General features: G+C 40.0%; 1 protein-coding gene across 1 annotated transcript in view; it reads left to right on the top strand.

Annotated features, from left to right (window-relative positions):
• The window catches only part of GLIS1 (GLIS family zinc finger 1), a 208549-nt gene that overhangs the window by 89203 nt on the left and 101230 nt on the right, over nt 1–18116 (top strand). The window contains 2 exon segments of the mRNA XM_059822134.1: nt 7881–8079; nt 14439–15540. Of these exon segments, the coding sequence (XP_059678117.1) occupies nt 7881–8079; nt 14439–15540 (1301 nt within the window).

Genomic DNA, 18116 nt, shown 5'->3' with positions numbered 1-18116 from the left:
AAAAAGTGAAGCCAAGTCTCTACCAGCTGTATGAAACAGGCCTTAAAATGTGAACAGAATGTAACTGATACAGAGATCTAGGGTGAACCTGGAATGTGGTGTGAGCTGCTTTGTTCGTCTTTGAGATATGAACTCTTGAATGCAGGAGTGAAAATTTAGTGCTGTTATTGTTAACCACTTCAGTCCTCAGGTAAGGACAAACAGCAACAAAAGAGACTCGGAGATCTCTTGCCTTGATGCCTTGGAGAAAGAATTGTTGCCTTCCTTTGCCAGCCTAAATGAACTAAAGGAGCTGTGTGTGACAAATGGTTGTATGGGAAGTCAATATGCTTGACCTCATGGGCTGCCCAGTAGGCTTAAAGAACTGCACAATTATATTTGAACATTTTTAGTAACTTTTCTGTGTAACATTGATTTTGATAGTCACTATCTATGTAGTTGTTTCCTCAGCACCATGTTCAGATCCTGCATTTGCTACCTGTGCATTGCAGAAGACTCAGATAATTCCTGGAACAAGGAAGGAATTCTGCATCTCAATGCACCACTCTGGGGCTATTCAGCTCTAACAGGTTTCTTGCCTCCTTCTACCCCAGGAAAGAAATGTAGTGGTGCACAGTATTGGTATCACACAGAGATGAAATCAAAACACAGAGAGAACTACCAGAAATACACAGGGTGAAACTACAGCTTGTAATAAAAAGAATTTACAAAGCTTTGTGAGAATATACATTTACCTACATAACGAGTCATGGTCGGACAAGCTGGGACCACATCATGTTTGTGTGACTGAAAAAAAGATAATCTTTAATAATCAAATGTTATTGGAAGTCTTGTACCAAATTAGAAATGATTGCAAAGGTCTCTTAACGAGCAGAACTTTCCTCTTTCAAGTACTGAGAAGCCCAAATGCCTAGAGGTTTGTTGTGTACCAGACAGTGCAAATGACTGCTAAGATGTCAGTAAAAGATCTCAAGATTCTCTCTTTTGCCTCTCCAGACCAAGATTTGGAAGGCCACGTGTAGGATATCTTGTTATGAGCTTGAAGGTCTAAGTGAAAATAACAATATTACATTTGGGTAAGGTCTGCTTAAGGCCTTAATGTCATACATGGCTAATCACACTAGCCTACTTCTAAAGTGTTTTTCCTTCTCTTAAGCTGTGTCCATAATAGAAAAATTTAGACCCAAACTCATATCCCTTCTAATAGTGGTTCACTGAAACTAAAGGAGAAACCGTGTTTTTTCACAAGGCATAGGAAATCTGTCTCCACAATCACACAGTCAGACTTGCCTTGTAGGAGGTATAAGAACAACTATAGTATCTAATTTCTGGCCTTTATGCTACTTTTCTGTCCCTCAGGCTTGGTGTCGTAGGATTAAGACAAGCCCTCCCATTCACAACAGAGAATGGCATAACGGGCATAAAAAACTTCGGGAAAGTGTTGATTTTATTGTTGAAAATGTTGAAAATGCTGTATGTTCATAAATCATTTTGAAGATTCTGTGTTTTGAAGCACTCAGTTCATACATTAGAGCCTTCAAGCAGGCAGCATAGTGCTGTGCATCTCTTTGATGCTCCTAAATTACTGACTGTTTAGGAGTTGTGGCAGTCACTCCAGCTATACAGTAATGGAGATTATTCAGTGCTAGTTTGTGGAACGGGTTGCTGAGTATGGGTACAGTACCTTCCCTACAATACATGGCTTTGCTGTGTTGGCACCTTTTGAGTTAATAATTTTCTCTCAGTAGAGAGCTTTGATGGCATCTTCCAGTGTGGATGATTTTCACTTGTTTGAGAAAATCTGGTACTGTTTGGTCTTTCACTCGTCTCACGTGACTCATCCAGCTGCCAGTAACAGCGTTCCATTTCTCAGTGTTGTCGTGGTAAATTTTGGACATCACATCCAAACAAAACCAAGAATGGCAAATTTTTTTAAAAAAAGAAGTAATTAAAGAGAATGAAGCAGTAAGAAAAAAAAGCAAATGACCTAGTTTGGTCTTCGCCGCAAAACCCACAATGCTCTGGGGATATCTAAGTATGTTAGGCAAATATTTCAAATCTATCTCTATTTTGAATGTGAGTCATTTCAATTATACATCGTTTCAGTTATTTGTTCATTGGCCTTAATTAGGTAAACTCCAAAGTACTGCAACATGCATTTATTGTTGAATAATTACCCTTTTGGTAAGTTCTTGTTCTTATCTATCTACAGCCTTAATAGCTAATTTTATCAGTAAGAAAGAGTGAAGCCTTCCTGAACGGTAAACAAGATGTTCCCCAGGGAAGAAAGAGAGCTATTGCCCTTTATTAGAGTTGTTTTAAATGTTGATCTCACTGTTACACGGACAGGTTTCCCTTTGTGTGAGGAGATGTTCTGTTTTCCTCTGGGAGAATTTACCCCTAGCAAGAAATGCAGGGCTGACTTTGCAGATCCTGACCAGTTGTGAGTGGTCCTTCCTGAGGTGTGTAGCCCCATCACAATCAATGGGACCAATTGTCACATGACTTAATCTGGCATAAATCAAGAAAAAACTCCCCCAAAGTCAGTTACCCCAGAATGAAAGAAGCAAGATCTCCAAAATTGAACTAACTTGATTACTCATATGAAAGGAATTGCTTGATTGCAGCCTTTGCACACTACTGTATCAACCTCTTCCGTTCCCTTCACGAGCATTTAAATGTTGAGATATAAATCAAAACTGCAGGACAGAAAAAGAGAAAGACAAAAGTTACCTTAACGGATTCCACTTCCATGAGATCCTTCTGGAATCCATTCTGCTTTTATTAGATTTACTCTCTGTAAATTAGGATTAGTTTTTTATATGGATTTATGAAATAGCTATGGTTCTATTGAAAGCAGAGTGAACCCTCTGGTCTAAGGCAGGGAGTATGTGCTCTTTTCATCTGTTACTGGTAAGTTACAGTATGTAGGTTAAAGGCCCCTTGATACCAGTGAAAGAGGAGATCTAGTTCCAGACATGGAAAAGGCTTAAATCTTGTGTATGCCAGCCAGTGATATTAATATTGTATAAAACAGCCAGTTGTCAAAGGGCCAGATTCTGTTCTCAGTTACACTGGTGTAAACCAGACTTTTTTTCCTTTTTTTCTGAGACAATGAATTTGCTTTCACATGTGCTTGAACTGTTGAATGTAGACTCTGGTTGTCTGTGTTCAGAGACAATCTCGTAGTTCTTGTTTTAGTTGCTGCAGGGGGAAAAAAAACAGTGAGCCACTGGTGTTGTTCCTTGTCCGTCATTGTTCCAACTCCCATGTGGTGGGCACATTTCAGAGGGCTTTGAGGCAAGTGCGACTTCACATAAGGCACTGTTGTGCAAGAAATTTTTAGCTTTTGTTAATAAATCTGTAAGGTACATTGTGGAGGCAAATGTATGGTGAATTGGCTGAAACACACATAATTTCACGGATTTAGCATAAGTGTTCTGTTCCTTTGCAGGGAGAAAATGTGTTTTCTGATTTGACAGCTACAAGAGAAGATAATCATTTTTGACAGCGCAGGGATAATGTTCATGTTATTCTAGGAAATCTCCATCTTCACACAAATAGGTATCAGTGTGTGCTACAGTTGGTATTGCTGAACTTTGGTGGAAGCTTCAAGTTTCTGTTTTGATAATATGATAAAATTGATAAAATGGGTATTTAGAAAGCCCTAATGAATTTCAGACTTGTATCATTTGGGGAATGAAAGAAAGAGTTTTTATTATGAGCCCAGTATAAATCTTAAACATTTTAAAAGAATCCACAGTATTTTGGAGGGAAGATACGTCTTGCATATATTCCAGGTAACATTTCTGATGGAAAAAGTGAGGAACTGTGAATTGACTATTGTAAGTATGACTGATTTACCAGTTTCTCGTGGTGGTGTGGCCTTTAAAAGTGTATCGAACTTATTTCACCAGTGTTCCATAGTGTATTTAGATACCCTTTAGATGTAATTCATGTATCCAAATTAACAACCACAAGTTGATCATACAGTCTTGCTAAAGTAGATATTATCACTGAAGTGAGTTAAATTATGATGGGATGAAGCCGGAATAGGAATGGAATAAAGCCTGATGGAGCTGTGGACTCTGGGCGATATCATGATAATTTATGTCATGATTACAAGCAGGGCAGAGCTAAAGGTCACAAACACCCACTATAAGCTGAAAGACACCCAAAGTGGTCTTCTTAAACGCCTTGGTCCAAAATCACTGAATACAACTGACTGCCCTGTGCAGGCTAAAAGATGCTACATTTCTGTACAGCTTCTTAGTCTCTTCAGAGTCATTCAGAGCAATCACATAGTATCAGTGAATTCAGGTCTTTGAATATAAATCTAAAATAATTAGAACATATATATTAATTACCATGACGAAGGCTAACGGCCCATTGTATAGTTTAAATACAAATTGATTTCTCTTTAAAATCACATGTATCATTCCTAAAAATCTTACATGGGCTTTTTGTTTATATAAAATAATGCTGGCTTACACTTCCTAAGATTTATCACATGATTTGGTATTGTGATGGATCTGGGTAGGAAAAACCCTGTATTTTTTTCCAATTTTAGAGATTCTGACTTCTTAAAAAATAAATAAATAAATAAATGGTCAAGAAATGTAATGTGTCAGCCAAACACTGAAAACCTTTCACTGGAAACAGGGAATTCTATTCTGGAAATGTCACAAGAATGCCTCACGAGACTTGTAATTTGGGTGTCACATGTACCCACTCTTTTCTATGGGTCTGGATGCTTGCCTGGGCTACGTCTTCATCTGCCATGGTCTTCCTTATTACAATGGTGCCGTGGAGCATGATGGGCAGGCTGTGGAGCCCAGCCAGTGGAGGAGAATGGACTTTTGTGCTGTGATCCTTTTCACAATTTCTCCAGTTACCAGAGACTTTTTTCTGCCTTCCCCAGTCACCTGTTTCTTCTCATTTATCCTCACCAAAAACCTGAATGTGGTTCTCATCGCTTTCAAAGCATTCATTGACTGTAATTATAGGGGACCACAGCAGCTCAGGCTCTCCCACTTGCCTTTCGTTAACTATAGAGATAGCAGCTGTCCATAAGAGGAAGCGGGGGTTCGGGTATGGTAAGGGTACCTTTGCTCTGAGGAGCTGTGCTGAAGCAGTAACTGACTAGAATGAGCACAATCTCTGACTGGAACTTCATAAATGATGTAAAAAACTGCAGTGATTGCAAAACTGAATAAAATTTTATTTACCCTTATATAATGAAAATATCATTAACCAGATACTGTGAAATCTGCTTAATTATGTAATATTATATGTAGTATAGGTGTAATACCTATATAATACAGGTGTAAAACTTTGTACAGACTGAGTGATGAATTAATTGAGAGCAGCCGTGCAGAGAATGACTTGGGGATACTAGTGGATGAAAAATTGGATATAGGCTGGCAATGTGCACTTGCAGCCCAGAAAGCCAATAGTATCCTGGGCTGCATAAAAAGAAGCGTGGCCAGCAGGTCAAGGGAGGTGATTCTCCCCCTCTACTCCACACTTGTGAGACCCCACCTGGAGTACTGCATCCGGCTCAGGGGCCCCCAGTGCAAGAAGGACTTGGACCTGTTAGGCCGAGTCCAGAGGAGGGCCATGAAAGTAGTCAGAAGACTGGAACACCTCTCCTATGAAGAAAGGCTGAGAGAGTTGGGGTTGATCAGCCTGGAGAAGAGAAGTCTCCAGGGAGACCTTATTGTGGCCTTTCAATATGTAAAGGGGGCTTATAAGAAAGATGGAGAAAGACCAGTTTGAAACCATTCTATGATTCTGTATCAATATATACCTGCTCTGGATAATACCACAGATTATAGTGTTGAAATGGTAGAAGTTGTGTTGTCAATGGCAGGTCCAGTGTGGGTTTCAGTAAAAGAAGGACCAGACCTGAGAGCAGTGTAAAGTAGGTTATTTGTGATGACGATGTTTGTAAGTCCTATGGCTACTCAGAGGGATTCATTTCACAGAATCACAGAATCACAGAATGATAGGGGTTGGAAGGGACCTCTGGAGATCATCTAGTCCAGCCCCCCCACCAGAGCAGGTTCACCTAGAGCAGATCGCACAGGAATGTGTCCAGGTGAGTTTTGAGTATCTCCGGAGAAGGAGACTCCACAACCTCTCTGGGCAGCTTGTTCCAGTCCTCTGACGCCCTCAAAGAAGTTCCTCCCCATGTTTAGATGGAACTTCCTATGACCAAGTTTGTGCCCGTTACCTCTTGTCCTGTCACTGGGCACCACTGAAAAAAGACTGGCCCCATTCTCCTGGCACTCCCCCCCGCTTAAGTATTTATAAGCATTGATAAGATCCCCCCTCAATCTTCTCTTCTCCAGTCTAAAAAGACCCAAGTCCCTCAGCCTTTCTTCGTAAGAAAGGTGTTCCAGTCCCCTAATCATCTTTGTAGCCCTGCTACAAAGTCGCTCCACTGCACTTGTCTAAAAGTCAGGTACTCCGTTTCAGTTGCTTGTTTACGTGCCATCTATAGTCAAGGGGGAGAGGAAAGCATGTCCTGAAGTTGCATGAGCCTGTCTTAGACACCTGTTTTGAGATGTCTGAATGACATAGACATTGTCTGGGTAAAACTCATAGAGAGCAAAACTATGGTGAGATGAATTGTGCCTTGTAACACCTTAGTAAAGGACAAACCTTGATGCTTGTGAGAATCAGTGATTTGCATGAAACTGAGCACAGGCTTTGTCTTTTCTGTCAGTTTGACTGCAGAATTTGTTTTCTTCCTCAGTGTGCAACACTCAGTGCCTCCGTAGAGAATGGACTAACTACAATGCAGTCTAGCTCTATAGTACCCATCACCACGAGCATTGGGTACAAAGGTGAAGGAGTTCCTTTCTGGACTCTGTATGAAAACTACAGAAATGTGCTTGACATTAGTATCTGACACCATTACATTTTGTCTCCATGAAAAAAAAGATTGGAAGGAGATCTAGTATTTTAAAAGCATGATTCTCATACAATAGTGAAAGTGATGGAAAATGGCTGTTGTGACATTTTTAGCTAGTCTCTGAAGGCTAAATATCTTACAAATACATTTATACATGCTTACCTGTGAGTATTTTATTAGTTCACTAGAGGTAAAAAACCCAACTAATATGCTTTAAATTAAATGGAATTGCTAGCATTTGACCAATGCAATCTAAATTCGCAATTCTCCCTTTGTCCTCTCGTTTTAGCTAGATTATAATTTGTGGTTATATATATATATTTCTGAAGAATATTGCTGTAGCTGTAGTCTGTTTTTCCAAGTCTGGTGAAATGTAATATTCACCAGAGCAGTATATATTATTATTAGCATTAGCATTTAGACTAATAGCTTACTTGGAAAATGCAGTTAAATGTATACATTGCAACAAAATTAGTTTCCTTTTTTCACACTGTTGACCTGACAGTAAAGTAGAAGCATGCCCATCTAAAGTCATAATCACAGAGATAATTGTCTGCGAAGAAAAACTTGACTTACGTCACTGTTTTCAGAGAGCTCCTCTCCCTGAAAATAAAAGGGCTCTGAAACATCCCTCTCCAAAATGTAACTCAGGCAAGACTCTACCATAAAAATACACAGAATGAAGGCAAGCTATCAGACTAAGTTTTTTTGAGTTAGATTATGAAGTGTAAATTAGCCACAAAACTTCAAAAGAGAAATAAACAACATAATTCACAGATCCAAATTCCTTTGCAATTAATTTTTGCTTCCTTGTGAAACCTTTCATTTCCACTGCCATGGCATTTACAAGAATTTTACAGGGAGATCCAAAATAAGCATACAAAATATGCAAATGAGCATACAAAGTAATGAGCATAGAGGGTCTTAGTCAAAGGCTTACGATTTTTTTCTTTTTTGACAGTGAACGGTGGCTACAATCATTGTAATTTGATCTCTGAGAAGAAGAACATGATGGACATGGAGATGACAAGTAGCTCAGTACCTGTCTGCAGACAAGGTCTATTCATCCACACAGGAAACCCACTTATGCGAGACCACCCACTGTCCTGTGAGAGACTGCTTCATGTTGGTCAGCTGAACTTGACACACTCGGATATAAGGTATCACTGCAAGTTTTATCGGTTGATATGCTTTGCTCTTCTGGAGTGCTTCTTTGTTGGAACTATTTCCCAGTAGCATCTGTAGGTGCTACATTTGGAAGAGTATTTTTAGCTTTTACTTCATTTTGGAAGTCCTTTGGATGCTCGTTTAACCACACTGCTCATTTGCAGGTTTGCGCTGCAGGGACGTGCACGTGTGCACAGACAACTGTCCAAGGCAGTGCCAGGAGGAGTCACTGTACATGCAGCCACAGCCCCATGCATTGAAGTTTTAAGTACAGCTTCTCGGGGGGGGGCCTCCCAGCATGCTCAAAAGTCAACGAGAGTTTTGCCAGGGGCTTAAGTAGGGTCAGACTTGCCTCCTCTGTACCTCCATGCTCCACCCCAATGCCATGTTGTTTCCAAATTACAGCCTTGAAGGCAGGGATGATACTTACTCCCAAACCAATGTCTCCCATATGGCAATTTGGCATGCCACCATCAAACCTACAGGAAGCCAATGCCACTTTTATTTCTACAGCATTTCCTTTAATGAAGTATTTTCAATGTTCCCATACAGCCACATCCTTGGTATTTGCTTTTAAGGCCGTAATGTGAAAATTTGGTCTCTGGTTTTGATATATACACTGTAGTTGGATATGTTACGAACAGAATCTCTATTTAAACATTTGCTATAAATTAATTATATGAAAACACAGAACTCCATTATTTTTTTTTGTTGTTGTTACAAATTTAACATTACCAGATTTTAAACAAGTACCCTAAACAGACATCCATTGTGAATAGAAGCCTGCTACAAATTAAAATCTGTCCATCTATTTTAATTACACTGCTTTTTGGCAGGGGATATAGTACGAAATAATCTTGACCTTTCTGAAGAGCTGTAGAAAAGAAAAACCTCAATAAAGTTGCAGCCTTTATCTTAGATACTTGGAATAATTGGCACTCTGTGCATGGAACTATCAAGCCCAAATTTCCATAGTCACAGCAAGAGGAAATATGGCCTATAGCTTCATCTTGGAGATCTGACTGTTTTTGATTTTATTATACATATTTATGTCTTGTTTCCTCTTTTCCATTTACTGGTGGGGTAAGAACATCTGTGTTTTCAGGAGGAGGAGGCACAGCAATATGGCAAGCAAGTGGAAAGAGCTTTTTGTTTGTTTGTTTGTTTGTTTGTGTGTTTGAAAAGGACAAATAATATCCATGCCACATAACAAAATATTCTGCTATTGCTACAAAGATTTGTAGATGCCGTTGCAGCTGGATGTAAGTCTGCTCCCTCCTAGCTTCTTTATGGCTCAATGTGAGACTGGCAGTTATCACCCTTTTTTTATTCTGTCAGTGAGGACAATTACAAAACAAAGGGCAGGAGCAAACAAAAGGAGGAAGAGAGTACTCTGCTTAGATCTTTTTGAACCTTTTTGTAAAATCTATAATGAGGAAATGACAGATACCTGCATACCGGGGATCACAGTACCCACCCTCAGAAATATGAACCCCTTCTAGCCCCCGTTTGGAAGAGGATTCCCAGAACAGCATAAAGGATTGTCTGCTGCATAACATGAGAAAGTAGCAGGTGATAGGCCTGATTCTCTCCCCTTTGCTTTGTAGCGTGGTCTAAAGCCTTGAGGCTCTGCTGCTTCTAAGCAACAGTTTGGAAATGTTTGCAGAGTGTCTTGAAGGACTCTTCCATTCCTTTGCGGGTTGTTTGTGTGTCCCACTGGTCATGCTCTGCTTGTATGTCCACCTGGCTAATACTACTTTTGTCTGCATGGGATTTGCAAGGTAAAGCCAATGCCCAACTCTCCTCTATAGACCTCGTAGACATAGTGTCTAATTTTATCAATGTGCTACTCACGAGATACATGGTACAGAGCCAAAACCTTGGCATGTAAGAGAAGGTGGACAGGAGTTGTGTCGATTACTGTTCACGGTGTTTGTGATGCTAAAGATTCTTGACAAGCAAGTAACAGAAAACATGGTCTTTCCCTGAAGATCTGAAAACGGGAGAACATAACTGAGGTGGGCGTGAATGCCCATCAGGTTTCAGTGAATTCAATGGGAGCCAAGGGTGCTTTGTGCCTCCCCAGATTTCAACCTTCATTAAATAAGAAGAATCAAAATAGGAGAGAAATAGGGCTGGAATGGACAGATAGCTGAGCACGCAGAAGTCAGAGCAAACTCTGTTTAGTTGTTCTGTCCAGCTCTAGTGACCAGCACAGAAATAAAGGGAGATACAAATTCAAACAATCTCCCTGGGTTGAGCTTTGAACCACTCTGCATTTCTAGGATATGCAATGTCCAAGGAAAACCCAAGCAAACCAGAGAGCACCTCCCCTAACAATCCAAAATCTCCCTCAGGATTTGGGGTTATGATTGGCTTTGTCCTTTTTTCCCTCAGTGCACTGAAACTTGTTATCCTCTTCAGCTTCTCCCTGAATCACTTTCTCTCAGAAACTGTATTCTAGGGATGACTGCCTTAATCCAAGAATCACAATCCCTCTTCTTTCTGGCCCCTTTTCCCCACTCAGTTAATAGCTTTTAAGTTGTGTAACAGAACTGCTGCTACATGCTATCTGTGAATGCAATGTGTGTGGGACTGGAAAAGTCCTAATACCTTCTTTACCACAATAGGAGTCAGCACACAGCTAATGTTGGCCTTTTGTCAAATAATCCATTATCAGACACAGCAAACCCGCCCACACTGTGCTCAGCGCTCAGCATATAAAACCCGGGGAAGACATCAGAGCAGTCAGATAGTGTTGCAAAGGGTCTGTGGATGTGCAGCAGAACAATCCCCTCCAGCTTCTTAAAACTGTCAGTTATCACTGATTGCACATTTACAGTGGCAATTGAAGGCATGTATGTTTTGTAAATAATCTGGAGATTTCAGATACAGTTGTCTTTTCCTTTGAGGGCAGTTGGGAACTGCAGTACTTCTGGCATGGTGCTACTGGCCTCGTGCTCTGGCTCCAATTACCACGTAAGGGAGTCTCTTTGGAAGCACTGCCTTACTATCCTCTGAGAGGCTGCTGTTACTCTTCGAAAGCCTTACACTCAGCTTTCATGTGCTTAAGCAGCAATTCTTTTGCCTCAGACTGTCCATCCCTGGTACATGGACGCTCCCTGTGAAGAGGTTTGTGGGGTATATGCTCCTGCTGACCCCACTCCTTTCCTGGGTTGCTCATCTGGAAGCCCCCCAGAGCTGCTCATGCTGATCTGCATGTCCACACAGTGCTCTTTACACTGTCCTGCTCTCCTTTGTCCCGCTCTCTCTCCTCTTGGCTGTTTGTTTCCTATGCATTTATATTTCGCTACTGTCCAGAGATTATGAAATCCCTACGGCCAGCACTGTGTGTACCAGGCCTGGAATCTGATTCCTGGCTGTAACAGAAAGATGCCATTACAGGAGCAAATAGTCAATGGGTATAAGAGGAGCCAGCCAGCAAGTTGGATGCCAGACACCTTGTCTCTCGCATCAGTTTTGTTTCTGTGCCCTTTCTCCCCCCACCCCCCAGGATTGGGAGGAAAGAGCAGGGCTTTCCTAGAGCAGTGATGGCAAAATTCTGCCAGGAATACAGAAAGTTTGCATTAATACAACCTTGACATTAAGTACCCCAACACTCAAACATGGGGAAATTGAAAGAATGCCAGACTTTCCCAGCAGAATTAACTAACACAGGGTATATAATGTATTTAAATATACAGTGCTACAGAGGAATCTGTAGCTCCCAGAATGAACTTGCTTCTAATCTGCACAAGCAGCCTGTGCTTATCATTATGTAGGCAGAGCTTGGATAAGACGTGGCTGTGGCAATGGGAAGCATGAATTCAGTGCTTTCATCTCATTTGCTTTTGAAATAAGGTATTTCAGCTTGCCTTTTCATTCAAAACTCCCCTCTTTTGTGTATCTCATATTCTGCACTGGAGCATCACAGCAATACAATCCTGACTCTGAGTAAGTTCTTGTGCTGGAAATGCAGATCGGTGTTGCTGGGAGTTTTGGGAACCTAATATTTCTCAGGACAGGGATGTTTGTATCCGTCCTGCAGGTATTCTGCACTGACTCCAGCTTGAACTCCTCACATGGATTTCTGGCAAGATGGGAGCTTTACATAAAGCTTAATAATATGACACCAATTATCACAGGCTGAAACGTAAGGCTTGGGTTAGCTTTATATGATGTAAGAAATGTGTTGTGTTTACTTTAGCCTGAGGCTTTGGGACCACTAAACTATGATACAAACTGAATTATTTAGAAGAGTTCTTGTACAGAAGAAATTAAGTAATAGGAAATATTGTGCCTGGCATGGTATGCTGTAAAACCTTTCTCAGAATGAGTTTAAAACAGCACACTTTCTACTGAGCAATGAAGCTACAAGCAAGCAGGGCAGGGTTTCCCAAATACGTGCAATAAAAGCTTTTTACGTATGCTTATGCCACATATTTTACAGACATATGGTTCTGTAAATGTTAAAAAATAATGTATGAATACTGTTGGATTTGTGGGTTGGTTTTTTTTTTTGTTTTTTGGGGTTTTTTTAATTTACCATCTGCAAAACCAGGTGCTTTAAGTTTACCCTGAGACCAACTGTGCAAACCTAAAGGGAGAAATTATAACTAATGGATTATGGAAACCTCTAAAATTTTTAAATGTAGACTTTTTAAACTTCTGGTGGTAAATGCAAGATCTGATTGTTCTGTAGCAATGAATGGTGGGGAATTTCACTTCTCTCATGACCTTAAAGATTTTTTTATATCAAGCCCTACTGGCTGCAAAGTGTTGGAGCTTAGAAACCTGTCACTAGTGAATGCAGTGTTGCCAGTTGTGTGTCTCAGACAGGTGTCGTTTTTTGACAACCTTCATTTCATGGGAAGGGAGTATTTTTGAAGTTTTTTGTTGCTGTTTTGTTTTGTTTTTTCCTAATTGGTAGTTCGTTGAGAGCTGTTACCAAGGAAGTGTTAGAAGTTGTCCCAGCTTCCCGTCTTAGTGGTGGATTGATGGAAATAATAGTGATAAAATCATCTAAGTTGTAAAATAAATGCTGTTTATTCAACAGCATTGCAGTTTAATATATGTATATGTCCAAAATACCTTATGCATATGTGTTTCATGCTTTAAAATGTGTCAGATATGTCTTAGCTGCAGTATCACACACAAATTGCCAAATGGCAAGGTTGCCTTCAGCTTTTGTAGTGCTAGCATCAGAAAAGCATAAAATTCATTTAACTGGAACATGTCAGCACAGGAACCATAGAGCACCTCTCTGGAGGATTTATTATGAGTTCAGGTACAGCTTTCCTGCACACAGACGTACTGTTTCCTCTTCTCAGTTTGGCACATTGCTGCATGACAAAGCCATAGGTTAAACCCTACCATGCTTTACGGATATGTAAGAAACACCTGCTGGTCCTAGGAAAAAACACAGTTGGGTCATCCACAGTAAACGTTTATAGCTGAGATAAAGTGTTTTATTTTAAGGCATAAACCAATTGCTAACTGCTTGGAAGAAAATGTTAGGAGGAAACGTTTCCTAAATGCAGTGTTTTTCTGAAATGTCTATGCGGGGTTCCTCAAGGTTCTGCTTTCTGAGTGGTGGGATTCAGCACACATCAAAAAAGATTAAAAATCACTTCTTCAGAACAATCTTTTTTTGATTTGCAGACCCATGTAAACTTCAATAGGAAAAATGGAAATGGGAATACATAGACTGCCAGTTTAAATCTACCGCTTGTGAAGTTGTCTTAGTTATCTTTTGTAGACCTCTTGGAAGTAAATACTCAGCTGATCTCTCATTGACTGTGGACCACTGGTTGAAAGCAAGCCGTTCTTTCTTTGTATTCCTTTTTTCCCCACTGATCTTGCTCCTTTTTTAATTTAGAGAAGGAAAGCATCTCTCTGACATGTAAGCAAAGCTCAGCTAGCCTTTTTTGATTCGTGTGAACAAGAAAGCCAAGGCATTTTCCCAGTGTGCTCTGAGGAAAATGCTGATATTTGAATAATTCAAAAATGCCCAAAGCTCTCAAACTTCATTCTCAGCTATTGTTTTGCCCAATCTATTATGCATTGAAAACCTAGATTGTGATTGATGAACTGCCCGGAGCGGTGGAGGGGAGATTGTCTGTTCTACGCGTAACACAGTGTGTAAAATTAATCCTGTGTAAAATGATGCTCCCTTTACAAGGGTTGTAGAGGAAGCATTGCAGATTTTTTTGGTGTAATTGCTGGGTTAGACAGGCAACATTCAGTAGAGAGCAAGTGCTTCCCTTCTCCAGGGCTTAACAAGTGTTGTGTCTTGTACAAAAATCATAAATCCTGTGGTAGTTAGTGATGCTTAATGAAAACTGTATTACAGGTCACCCAGGTTTCAAGACTCAGTAGATTCTGCTGCTCCATGCCTGAATGGAAGTCACCCGGCTCAGCACATTAAACAAGAATGCCCAAGTGATTATAAGGTTCTGTCTGAGGCTTCCACACATAGGAGGATTACGGAAGGGATGGAGCTGAGAGCCTCCAGTAGTCTGCATCCTGAAATAGACCTAATGAATAATAGCTTTACAAATTCACTTTCATCCTACTTGTTTAATAATGAACATAGCTCCTCCCTGGGTCCTTTGTCACTTGGCACCCCTCAGCACTCGGCCAGGCTACAAACAAGCAACGTGAAGAAGAGATGCATCTCTGTTGTGCCGTCTTCAGCTGAAGGAATTGATATTACAGCTATCATCCGCACATCACAGACGTCACTGGTCACCTGTGTGAATGGACTGCGAACTAATTCAGCTGGTATTTCCTCTCATCCTGTGGAGATCAGTCATCACAGTGCTCAAAAATCCTCTCGGCCCCAGTCTTGCTCTCAGCCTGGAAACCCTTGCAGTATTCCCTCCCCTCCAGCATGTCTTGTACCTATTTCTGCTGAATGTGACAGAGGTGACTGTGAGCAGATACAAATGCAGCAAGTCGAGGAGAATGGAAGCCTCAGCCTTATGATGAATGGTACTAACATTCCTCATCAGAACACCTCACACAGCACCCAGAAGGTGAGTTTCTTAAAACAAGAACCAGCTGACGATTATTCCTCCACTGCTGATCTTTTTCGACATCATCAGGGGCTGCCTCCCCCTTACCATCTACACCAGCAACTAAGCCAAACTCAAGGGACACTGCCTCACTTACACGCTTCTATGTCTCCGAAGTCCCTTCAGCCTAGCGATGGGGATGAACAGGACCTCAGCAATGGCAAACAGGTCTGTCGGTGGATTGACTGCAGTGCCACTTACGACCAACAAGACGAACTGGTCAGACACATAGAAAAGACTCACATTGACCAGCGGAAAGGAGAGGACTTCACTTGCTTTTGGGCAGGCTGTGTCCGTCGATATAAACCCTTCAATGCTCGTTACAAACTGCTGATTCATATGAGGGTTCATTCTGGAGAAAAACCAAACAAATGCATGGTAAGTCTGGAATATATTTGTTTGAATAGAAACATACTACTCTGCTCTCTTTCTTGCTCTCTCTTCAATCTTATTCCAATATAATTGTTGTGCTTTCCTGTAACTTAGTCTGCAGCAGGCTAAAGGGGAATTGGAGAAAACCTTAATCTAGAAGGAAATGTTTGAGTAAGAAATACTGTAGTTCTTGGAAAAGGGATTCAGTTTCCTTATATGAGAGCTTAACTTTTAATACAGTGCTTTATTTTTTTTAATATTCATTAAAGCATTAATAAAGTGATGATCAAAGCATGCAGCAGTCATTTAACGTAAAACAAGTCACTGAGCCTCGGGTGACTTTTTTAATCAAGAAACATAAAACACATCTAATGAAATTCTTTTCATTCCTTCAGCTGAACAATAACCCATAGAGTTGTGAGTATAAAAGTTTCAAATGGTAGTTTAGAAAAGAAAAAGAAACTTGTTAAGGATTTTAAACAGTTAAAAGAATAAAAGGAATATCTTTAATTACATTTTCAAAGGTTGTTAGGGGCTTTTTTAATTTGCAAAACAGAGCTTTAAAAATAAGTAAAAACCATTGTTCTCTTCTGATCAAGAAGATGTAAACAACATCAGTGTTCCAAAAAGAGGATCTTGGGAATAACACCATCTCTGCATCTGCCCACCATGATGACAATATGGCCAAACTAAAATAAAAGTTAATGACTTCCATTAAGCTTTCCACATGTTTGAAACAACAATGATATAAGACCCTGACTGAAACAGACGAAGCAAAACAAGTTTGACATAAGCTTCCAAATTGGGCCATGAAATTCGGAAAGTCTTGTTTGTAACACCCACATGCGCACGGGTGTGTGTGCATGCACATGCACACACGCGCACACACACAAATAAGTACAAACAAAGGGAATGGTTGTGACAGCAGGTTGTGGTTCTTGATAGGCAGAATTTTTGACTATGTGTCTATTTTACTGTTTTGATCAGAGAATGATATAATGGAAAATGCTTGTAAGGAAGTTAGATCAAGACAAACTTTTCCATGTCAAGCTGTAGCTTTCTATGGAGAAATAGGAAAGAATGTTTATATAAAAAGCTTACTTTTTTTCATTTGTTCCGAGGAAAAGCTTGCTGGCCTGCAATGGTTATGGAAGGGAGAAGGAAGAAAACAACAGTATTCAAAATGTACAGAGAAAAATATTTATATTTTTTTAGAGAACACCATCAAGTTGTCCAAGACAAAATGGAAACTCTCTAAGACTTACCTGTTTCTTTTGAGAGAAAGAACTGACTTGCTCATTTCCAGAAGTAGCTCAATCACATTTGTAAAAGTACAAAGGAATTTAACTTCCTATGAATATCTTTTTTTTTGGTCATAAATCATCAAAGGATACTGCAAGTTAGTTGCCTCTTTCTGAACAAAAGTGTAAGCAAGCTGTGAAAGCATACTTAGAGATTTTATTTTAGTCTATGGGGTTTTTTTAGTGTTTTTATCATCTGGAATGAGATCAGTCTTCTCCCCACTTTTATCTCACACTTTTTAAAAGAAATACTTAAAACGTGAAACCCTGATTAGCTTTACTATGATGGTGAAAGATTCAGTAGACTCCATGGGTGAGGGAACTTCTGTCTTTTTCTGCAAAATGCATATTTGACAGGCATTGTATAGCAGATTTCTAATGTTACATTCCCATTCCTACAGGAAACTGGCTAAACCAGGGACGTTAAATCATGTAATATCTTAGCAAATGCTAAAATTTTCCTTCTTTCAATTATGTTCATCTGCATTAAAGAACCAGCTTTTGATAACATCTCAAGGTTTAACATTGTGAATAGCTTGGAAAAACCTTTGCATCTGCTATTGCAGACAGCCTTCACGGCACATGTATATAGCCTTGGCATGTAAGTACATAAAGATCTGTTTTATTTGAGCAGATATTGTAGTTGTTCCCATACATGGAATGGCCCAATCAGAATTAGGAGCTTTACACTGCACAACTTGCAGTTAACTCTTCTATTCCCAGAATAAGACCCTTCCACTGTCAGCAGAGGTATCCATGTATTAAATGTTACAACCTGGAATTCTGTGTGGAGTAAAGCTGGATCCAAGTAAGCACATGAAAAATATGTCTTCTTTGCAAATTTAGTTTTCTACCCTGGAAAGACCTTGATCTAGCAGGGACAAGATCCAAAGCTGCAACACAGCTCCTTAAATTTATTAATATCAAGTGGGGATTATTTGCCCAGCGAATTCCATTCCACTTTAAACAAGGGTTGCTGTGCAGTGTTTCATTGTGCGGTGATGTCATGTCATTTTAAATGATGGCTTTTCTTTTGATGTGGTAATAATTGTGCTGTTATTCTTGCAAATTAAGAAGGCAATTCATTCTCTGTCTATAGAGGTCTGAGATTTTGTTTCGTTTTTGCTGCAGCCCTGTTAAAGTAACTTTACATCTCTTGGTATTTGTAGTGGAGATTTTCTTTCGCTGTTCACAATTACCCATTGTACTTTCTTTTTAAGCCCTTGATTTTGTTCCTCTCTGTAAGATTACTGGCTGACTAGGTATTGAACTGCTCAGGAG

Source organism: Gavia stellata, chromosome 10 (assembly GCF_030936135.1).
Source record: "Gavia stellata isolate bGavSte3 chromosome 10, bGavSte3.hap2, whole genome shotgun sequence".
NCBI lineage: Eukaryota > Metazoa > Chordata > Aves > Gaviiformes > Gaviidae > Gavia > Gavia stellata.
The sequence above is the reverse complement of the archived record's forward strand: the minus strand, read 5'-3'. Positions and strand labels throughout refer to the sequence as shown.